General features: G+C 31.0%; 3 protein-coding genes across 4 annotated transcripts in view; 1 reads left to right on the forward strand and 2 right to left on the reverse strand.

Moving 5' to 3' along the window:
• Positions 1-298: 298 nt before the first annotated feature.
• Positions 299-3,776, reverse strand: LOC101511796 (uncharacterized). 2 transcript variants are annotated; one of them, XM_004486692.4, is made up of 4 exons: positions 3,023-3,776; positions 1,889-1,960; positions 1,034-1,247; positions 299-507 (listed from the first exon to the last, which is right to left on the reverse strand). In XM_004486692.4, the coding sequence occupies exons 1-3, from the start codon at positions 3,671-3,673 to the stop codon at positions 1,215-1,217; spliced, it is 756 nt and encodes a 251-aa protein (XP_004486749.1). In that variant the 5' UTR covers positions 3,674-3,776; the 3' UTR covers positions 299-507; positions 1,034-1,214. The 2 variants fall into 2 exon arrangements, with proteins under 2 accessions (XP_004486749.1, XP_004486748.1); XM_004486691.4 differs by having other exon boundaries at positions 1,034-1,960.
• Positions 3,777-3,927: 151 nt separating this feature from the next.
• On the reverse strand, positions 3,928-4,592 carry LOC101511473 (small ribosomal subunit protein uS17c). Its single transcript, XM_004486690.4, has one exon. The coding sequence runs from the start codon at positions 4,558-4,560 to the stop codon at positions 4,099-4,101; it is 462 nt and encodes a 153-aa protein (XP_004486747.1). The 5' UTR covers positions 4,561-4,592; the 3' UTR covers positions 3,928-4,098.
• A 4,916-nt stretch (positions 4,593-9,508) lies between these two features.
• LOC101494832 (uncharacterized) overlaps positions 9,509-10,219 on the forward strand; it is a 1,398-nt gene continuing 687 nt past the window's right edge. The window contains exon 1 of the mRNA XM_004487166.1: positions 9,509-10,196. Within this exon, the coding sequence (XP_004487223.1) occupies positions 9,509-10,196 (688 nt within the window). The remainder of the gene's footprint in view (positions 10,197-10,219) is intronic.

Here is a 10,219-nt window from a genome sequence, read left to right on the forward strand (position 1 = left end):
TATATATATATATATATATATATATATATATATGTTGGATTATAGAGTAAAAATCCTTAATAGGAAATGATCACGATTCACACTCAAATTGGATAACCATATTTCTTTTTCCCATTTGATTTGAAGAGTGGTATTAGTTTGTAGTATATGAGTAGGCTATATAAATGAAGTATTTGGTTATTATGTATACTCAATTTATGCATGAAGATACAAATTTGTTGATATATAGTTTGAGGGTCAGATAAGGATAAGATATGATCTTGATGTAGTTGAACCTTACTCAAATGAGACAAAAAACTGTGAAATTGCCAAATTATGGCTTTATTTTCTTATAATTCAGTTACAAACGTCAAACATCAACACACAAAAACCAATAAAAAAAATACAATTATCATGATTTTGACAGTTACTGTGGTCACTTGGACATGAATTGGTCTGAGGGAGGATTCTTCAATGTTTGATTACTTGACTGTTTTGATTGTTGTTCTGCAAGAATACCATTCCACCCTGCAGACAGATAAAAGAATAATCCACTTCATGCAGTCAATTTTTTTGTTATAGTTGTCTCTCTACTTTCAATCACTTTATGAACATAATTTGGTTAAATATGATTTTAATTTCTACAAAATTTACAATTTTTCAATTAGAGTTCCTGCATAAATTTTGTATAATTTTAGTCCTTATTTTGCTATTATAGAGACTAAATGCAGAGACAAAAAACATTTTTTTAAAAAATTGGAAGAATGAGGAAATAATTTTTAAACTCAATATCATTTTACAATTGCTCGACAAATAATTTAAACTTTATTCCTTCAAGTTTACAATGTTAAACTCTTACCGATGAACTAACCCCACTTAATTTAATTTTTGTAAGAACTAGTAAAAATAGAGATTAAAATAAAATAAATATTTTGTTGGGACTAAACTTAAAAAATCATAATTTTATATAGATTAAAAAAATATTTAACCTAATTTTACGAAGAGAATGGAAAAATGAAAGGTAAATAAATAATATAAGGAGGAGGTGAATTACCAAGAGCAGGGTCAAGTCCTCTAATTTTGAGCTCTCTGAACTCTTGACATAGTGAACAACATGGACAAAAGATGTGAGAAATCAAATCTGTATATGGAGCATCCACCAAATCATACCTTTTCCTTAATTTTTTTTCTGTACTTTGACCCCATAATCCATTGAGTGCACAAAGCAGGCATCATTAGCAGGTAAATGAAGCTTCCCAAAGGACAGCCTTACATCATTTTAGAATTAACAATTAATAAAGTAGGCTCTTTTTATTCAAACATCAAACTCAATATTCTTTAAAAAATATTTCTAGATTCTACTAAAAATAATTAATTATACACTGACAATTCAAACACTATCTTAAACTTGCATAATTACATGGAGTTGTATCTAGTAGAAGAAAATAGTTGTTATAAGAAACAAAAACATGATGAATTAAAGGTTAGAGATACTTAATCAATTCTCCACCATCCAATACTTATGCTATTTGTCCAAATGTTACACAAGGAAAAAATGCTGTCATAATACCTGCATATAGTTAAAACTTAAGAGTGTGTTTTACGATGAAGAGGAATCAGCCAGAGGAGGGGGAGGTTATAATTGAATAGCATAATAAATAAATGTATTTGAATGATAAATAACAGAATGTATATCAGAAGGAGTGGAAGGAAACCGAGGGAGGCAATCGTGTCATTGAAGAAGAATCAGAAGCTGTGTACTTCGTTTTCTCTGCCCATATTGGAGCAGAGAGCTATCAGCGTAAAGGAAATTCTTTCTTTTCTTTCTTTTGATGTCAATTGATTGTATCAAAAAACTGAGTATTAAAGCAAAATATGATCCTAACAATGTATCGAAAAAAATATATACCTTTAAATCTTCAACCAACGCTTTCAATTGTTCATTCTCATTCATAAATTTTGCTATCTCATCAGCTTTAGCCTGCAAAGAAAACCAAGATTAAAAAATTGCTATAAGATATAAAAGACTCCCATGGCTGCGAAAATTGTACATAGGAGATACAGATGGGAGCATAATTACACAAGACATAGCTTCTTGAACATATAGAAACATCAATTTAAAAAATCAAATCAAATGATTTTTCACCATTAATGATTGGGACTCAGAAGATATATGCTGGTTATAGATGAAGAAAAGAGGTACAAAGGAGCAAGAAAACAAATAAAAATAAAGTGAATTAGAAACTTGACTATTTTAACACCTCAAGGAAATCTTCATGATCTTAGTTTACTGTACAAGAGGCCTTCCTAGAGAACTAGCACATTCAAGGTAATGAAACTGTATATTTATTTATGATATAGCAGTTGAGCTCATAAGCTCTACAAGCAGAAACTGGTAAACCAGAGTCAAAGACTTCTACCAGAGAGATATTCTCTCCTTATAGAATTATCCAAAAATGCAAGAATAACCTCACCCCTATTATCCCTCTCCTAAATAACAGAATCACATGGAAACTGTCTACAAATCACTAACTAACTCGCACCCCTCTCATCTGGCCCTACCCTTCCCATTCATCGAGCACACCTTCCATATGGTGGGCCCCTTTGGTGTCATTTTTTATAATGGGCTCATCCTAGGTAAACATCCCAGGTGTCCAAACAGACCATATGACCATTCGCAATAGTTTTCACACTCAAACTGTAACAAGATCTGAACCCTTAATTGACTTGTCATATGGGCACTTGCAACATAAAAATTAAAAATGAACTGAGTAAGAAAATATATTTATGACAAAGTGAATAAGAAACCTTAACAAAGAAGAAAAGTCCAACAGCAGAACAAATCTTCTTAACTATAACTATAGCTACCTAAAGGCCATGTGAACATAGTTTTCATGCTAAAAAAATAACAAGATCCGAGCCCTACATTGTCTTCCAGTCTGGGCACTGAACAATATTCTTTTCATCTGGACACTTACAACAAAAATGAATGTGCACACATAAGCTTTTATTTCTTTAGGATTATGTACAGAAAGTGAAATACCTGTGCTTGTCTTGCAGCACCTTGTAATGCTGCCTCCATCATTTTCATCTCCCTCTTCACCCTCTCCAGCTCAGCTATGGAATTTGAGTCATACATATTTTTTACAGAACTCAAATGCTGCTCTTTTATGTCAGTTTCGATATTATTTGCAAGATGGTCCCTTTCATTTTCTTTAACAGTTGTTTCATTGTCATGCGAAACCAAATCAGATACCACCTCAGAAGATTCATTTGGAGTAGCACTGGATGGTTGTTCATTATATGATTGGTCAGTGCTGTTGGTTTCTTCAGAAGCCACAGAATGTAGAACAGAAGTGTCTGTTTCGTCTCTTTTCTCAGTATTGTCTGATGCCTCAGGTTGTACAGAAGAAATTATCTCTACATTTTCCACTCCCTGTACCCTCTCTTCTTCTTTACTCTCCTCTTTTGTCTCGATTTCATTAGTCTCATGCACATGACTAGTACCATGAGACTCACCGGGCTTACTAATACTACCCTCAACTACATCATCTCCAATATTAGAAAACATGGGTTGCATCATCGTTGGACTTTCCAAGCTTCCCACTTCAGCAATCTCTTTCTCTTGAGGATGGCTAATGGAATCCGAATTCTCAGACTTCTGAACAGGGGATTCAGGCAATTCAACAGGCATCTCCGATAAAAAAATTCATAAACTAGTCCTTTAAAAAATTTCTTTTTTATTTTGTCCCTGATTTTAAACCAACTATTGTGTATCATTGGAATTTTTTTATACATATTTAACAACTTCCTTACAAAAGTTTAGAATTTTTTAACAAATGATAAATATGAATTTTTAAGCACTTAAAAATTCATATTTAATTTATCACTTGTTAAAAAATTAAGATATTCATATTTAAGCACTTAAAAATTAAGATATTTTCACAATAACAAGAACAAAGTAACAACATCCATTTCTCAATTCCAATTTCATGATATTGGTACTAAATAACTGCAACATACAACAATTCCACCAAACATTTTTCGCCTTAAAAATTACATAACATAAAAACACGGAAACAAAATAAAGAACAAGAGTAAGAGATTGCAAGCCTAAACCTAAGGCTGAGACTGTTCCTCCTGCTGCTGAGACTGAAGCGGAATTCCAAGATCACCGGGGGAATTTCTGTTTCTGGAATTCCTATCAGGAGCAGGAACAGCGAGAAACGTCTTATTCTTACTGATTGGTCTAATTTTGCGAAGCTGAACGATGTCACCGACTTGGAAGACGTTTTCAGGGTCATGAGCTTGATACTTCTTCTTCATCCTAATTCGTTTCTTGTATTTAGAATGAGGCGCTAAACGAACAACCTCCACCGCGACCGTCTTGTCGTTGGTGGAGCAAACCACTTTTCCTTCCATTGTTTTCATGGCTTTGATTGACGGTAAGGGAAGGGAATGTGTTTGGGCCACAGGGAGTGAGGATGTGGGCTTTGAGAGACGGTTGAGGCCCAATCCATTGCTGTTACCACCGTTGAGGAATGGAGTTGAGAGGTTAGAAGGGAGTTGCAGAAGCCACATTGTTAAAGGGATAAGAACAAGATAAAACTACTCACTCCTTTCTCTTTATTTATTTTATGCTTTACTTGTCTGCAACGCCGGTGCATCTTATTACGTTGCACCATCATCTCTCGTCACTCATTATGCTCACTTACATAGGCTCTTTTTTTTTCTTTTAGACTTGACAGAATATAACATAAGTCAAATAAATAATTGATATTATCTAACCAAAAAATATTGAGAAAGGCCCACAAAATATTAATAGTTAGCTATATTAGGTTATAAGTTTAGGGTTAAATTTAATAGATATTGAGAACTTAGGCAGGGTGATCTTCTGTCCTTATTGTTTTTGCTAGCTGTGGGTTAAATTTTTTGTACTCTTAAAAGATATCTTGTATGAGTTGTTGGTTTATTTTATTTTCTTATTCATAACTCCCTCAGTACAATCCAATAAATTAAATCTTTTTTAAAATTATTTTTATGGGGAGGTATTGAAGTGAAGAAACATATAAGATTCATTGGGTATAAAATGAGAGAAATTTAGTTTAGATCATATGAAGGGTGTTAAGGGTGAGTGATTTGCGTGCTTTTGATGCGGCTCTATCAGATTAAATGTGTTGGCTTAAAGCTTTATAAAAAAATATGGTTTGGAGAATGGTAGGTGAGTCTTGGAAGGGTCAATATATAACACTCATTTCAATTGATTTTATAGTAGAGTGTTAAATATGGTCGAGAGCAGGTGATATACTTTGTTTTGGTTGAACTCTTGGGTTAATGGTACTTTTTTTAGCGAACCATTTAGTTGGTTTTTTTGGTCTTGTGTTGGATAAAGATGTGATGGTGACTGAGATGTTTCGTTCGGTGTGGATTTGGGTGAGGGAGGATGATCTTTGAGGCATGAATAATTTTAGTGTGGTGAGAATTTAGTGGTGAAGTGTAGTGATTTGTTGGTAACGTTTTTTTCCTTCTTTCAGGGCAGTGTTGTGGATGTTGTAGTGGAATCGTGAGCACGACATTGGTTAGGCTGTCAAGGAGTTTACAAGGTTTTGATGGTTGTTGGTGATGTCGGTATATATATATATATTCTATTTCAGCAATCATAAGCAATAAGTTTGTTCCTTTATATGTGACTGTTTTTGCATGAAGACTTCTAATATATTCCCTACTCTGGATAACCTATCATCAATACATGGTATTTCTCACGATAATTTGCAATTACTATGTATTATTGGGTGTGGTTTTGTGTAAAATGTGCATCACTTATTGTTTGAAAGTCTACTTTTTGGGAAGGTATGGACAAATATAGACATGTGTTCTACAATAGTTTGATTTTAATTGTGTCACCTGATTGTTGTTACCGATTATACTACCATTTTAATTTTTTAAAGTGTAGAACGATGCCATTTTAGTTTATATCTCACTCAAAAATTCAATTAATTATCTAATCATCAAATAATCGGTCAATTTAGTCTTTGATATTTTTTAAACAAATAAAATATAAAAAATGAATATATTAAAGAAATATTCTAAGCACAAGAAATACTTAGAATAAGAACAAGAGAAATTTTACAATGTTTTTACAGTATAACCAAAACAAATCAGAAATGCAAAACTAAACTACTCAACAAGAAGCAAAACAATTAACCACAAGCGATGTCAATGCATTCCAAGGGTTGATAGCACTATTGATTATACCCATAACAAAATATTTTTACGTGCAATTTGATTCACTTCCATGCTAAAAATTTAACCTACTTAATAATAAGATTTGCATTCAAAACATGCGAACTAAAAATTGCCTCATTTTTTAATTTTCAAATCGCCCACGTCAGTGCAAACCAAACTAAATTAATTATTAAACCTCTTAAAATGGAGGTGTGGTGACACATGCGACAAACTCTTCCTGAAGCACAAAATACGCCTCATTTACCTAATACAATCTTCCTTGCGTATTATTCTATGACCACTTATCTGCTACATTAACTTGCAAGTTAATGCTAGCCAATAAAATCCTATACTACTCTAGTAATTCCTTATCCCACACAAACAATTGTCACCACCATCTCCCCCCTTGAACACCTCCAGTCGCAACATCTCTAACATAACCTCTACATTTTCCTCTTGTTGCAAAGACAAATGAAATAACCTATTAAATTTCTTACACAAAACCCCACCAACCAACCATAGATCCTTTCAAAATAAAGTATTACTCCATTCCCAATAATTTTAAATAATTTTTATCAAATCATTCATCTTCAAAACTAGTTCTTCCTGCAAAAATATCATTCCACCACACAGACTATCTTGAACTGTCCCCCTAAATCCCCCAATTTTTTAGTCCTCGATGTTATAATGGTAATATATTATTTTGACAATAAAATGTATCTTTTAAAAACTATTATGATAAAAGATTATATCTTTTGAAAACTATTTTGACGATCTAAAGAGGAATTTTATTTTTTTACTGAATCAAATACATCACCCTACATTTTTTTTATCATACTAGTTTACTTAATTTAAAGTCCTATTAGTTTGGTTGGGAGGAATTTGAGCTATATGTAAAACAAGAAGAAAAAAAACGATTCTTGGTCGGTAGGAATGTGAGGTGACTCGAATTGTTTAGAATATAAAATTTGTATTGTGGTGTTACAAATAAAGTGAAAATATTGAATTTTATTTTCGGTAGTGATCTTCAACTAATTGTTTATAGTCATAGATGGGGTTTTTGGGTGGCAGCTCCCTTTTTTTTTTGGGTGTTATTGGTTTTGACTTTCTTAGTCTTGTGCTTACAATCATATTAATAGTATACCTTTGGTTTTTCAAAATAAAAAATTCAGAAAAATATATTTACAAAATATATTAACTAAATAAATTCTTTTATTTATATTCATAATAATAAAATAAATTTATAAAGAAGTTATTTTAGGGAAATATAGCACAATATATTTTTTCCTTTTTGGATGCATGATTTATTTTATTTTATTTATTACAAGCATAAATATCGATTGTTGTTTTATTGCACGGAGTGTTTCTTATTTTTTTTTGGACAAATGGAGTATTTTTTTATTAATAAATTAATAATGATTGCCAGTAAGTTTGAAGAGTTGCCTTGAAAACATGCATCTCTGCGATGTTTATTAACATACGGTACGATGATTCCGTCAAAAAAGTAGTTAACATACGATGAATTTTGATTTGCATTTAATTACATGCAAGATCTTGTTTTAATTTTCAATATCACATCACATAATACATAATTGAAGATATTATTATTGCATATGGCTTAGTATATTAATTTTAAACTTTTTAGACATATGTTTATCAAGTTCAACAAGTATATCAATTCTGGTCCAACACGTTATGAGAATTAAAGCGAAATTATTAGACGAATTTTTTTAAAAATTTAATAAATAAATTATTAATATTTTATTTAATAATTATATCATTTCTTTTAGTAGAATTAATAACATTTTTAAATTTATTTTTTTTATATTTTTAAAAAAATTAAATATGACATTTTAACGGTTCTACGATATCATAAAAAACTCATGTAAATTTTTTTTCATATTTTAGTTGGAGAAAAAAATAGTGTATTGATTGTACCGCTTCAGTAACTCATGTTAGTAACATGTTCACTCATGATTTTTTAATTTATAACAAATATTTCTCTCATTTTTGCTACATTTGTTAATCAATTTAGTTGTACTAAAGTATTAAATAATTTGCAATAAAAATAAAATATTTTTATTTAATTTATATAAGATTTTATCGATTTTAGTTGTGAAACGTGAAACATTTTTTTAAAATAAATAAAAAATAAAACTTGATTCATTTTTTATTAAATAAAAAATTTTATTTTTTAAAAAGGCCTAGAACGCTTGATAATACTAAAATATGTTAGCAGTTTATTTTCAGGAACATAAATATCATAGCAGATACATTCCTTTTAAGTTCAACATTATGTACATTAAAATTAATCAATTAAATACCTGAGTGATGAGTCTATAGAAAATACTCACATGGTTTCAACCTGAAATTTGAAAACTCACCAAAGATTGCATAAGTCTAATATTCCAGTAAAAGAGAAGCGATAAGGATTTAATATTTCATTATATTGAAAATTACAATATTTTATGAAAAAAATCATAGTATTTAGAAAAGTTATTTACAAGAAAAATTATAGTAATTATAATAAGTTATTGATTTATTTGTAAAAAAAAAATTACGAGTTACTTCTTTTAAACAAATTAAAGAAAAAATATATTTTAATAATATTGATCACTTATTTTATTTGATGTACGGAATATACATAATAGAAGAATTTCTCATACGCCAGCGAAATATTTGAATACATGGTAATTATAATAAAAACTTACTTAATTGGAAGTTTTGAGCCAATTATAGCAACCCACCTTAATATTTGGAAAAATATAGATTATTGATGAAGCCAAAATTATAGTCCAAAATTACTTCCATTAATTTCTCTGAAACAATTAAAATATTGAGTAATTTAACTTCAATAACAAGTCATTTCAAAATTACCAATTTTAGTTATTGATTGACATCATTCATATTTGAAGTACATAGAAGGTCTAATGTACTAATAATACTCCACTCATATAATACACTTTTTATGGAATATTTCAGTGTACGAGTAATTAAGCGTAGTAATTAGACAGTGTTAATATCATTATTGGGAGGGTTTGATTTAGGCAAAGATCATGCACGAATCGGTGCAAAACTTGTTCCCATCCCTTCAATCCATTACATTAATTTGTAAATAATAACTGCACAATTCATGAGATCTCTTTCCTTTTTATTTATGGAAGATATTTGCATTAATTCAAAACTTAAAATAAATAACCCTCCTTCATGCCCCTCTTTTCATCAAATCAATCATTCAAGCCCACACCCATTTACATTACATTACAGACAAAAGTTAGGTCAAAATAATTCTCTCCTTTGTATCATGGCAGCCTCCGAACAATCCTCTTCCACTTCGGAAGCTATTTCCAACAAAGTTTCTGATGACGAAAGCAATAGCGACGACAACAAGGTGATGCAAATTAAAGAGAATGACGATGTAAAATCCGAACAACATCAAACTTCAAACTCCAATTTTCTTTTCACAAAGCTTTCTAACGACGGTTTGGTTTGTGGACCGAAGGTGCAAGAACTTGATTTCTTCAATCCTTCGAAGAATATAGAAGTAGGTTCGTCTTCGTTATATTGGACTAATAAGACCAACAATATTGAAGAGAACATTGAAGAAGAAAAGTCTTCAGAGTCGAAGGCTTTTTCATGCAACTTTTGTTCGAGACAATTTTCTACTTCACAAGCTTTAGGAGGACATCAAAATGCTCATAAGAGGGAGCGTGCGGTCGCAAAACATCGCCAAGAGATTCAAAATGGTTTTGGGAGCCCTAGTACGCATTTTCCTTATTACACTAACTATCCTACTCTTTCTACACCATCTTATTATGGAATTGGATCTTCCTATAATAAAGCACTTGGAGTTAGAATGGAGTCCATGATTCACAAGCCAAGTTATAATACGTGGACCCCACCTCCTTTCAAGCTTGGTTCTACTCCTATGTGGTCACCAATATTGCAAGAGATGAGAAACTTTTCTTCTTTTGATGGGTTGAAATTAGAGGGTATTAATGCAAATAATAACAAT

Source organism: Cicer arietinum, chromosome 1, assembly GCF_000331145.2.
Source record: "Cicer arietinum cultivar CDC Frontier isolate Library 1 chromosome 1, Cicar.CDCFrontier_v2.0, whole genome shotgun sequence".
NCBI lineage: Eukaryota > Viridiplantae > Streptophyta > Magnoliopsida > Fabales > Fabaceae > Cicer > Cicer arietinum.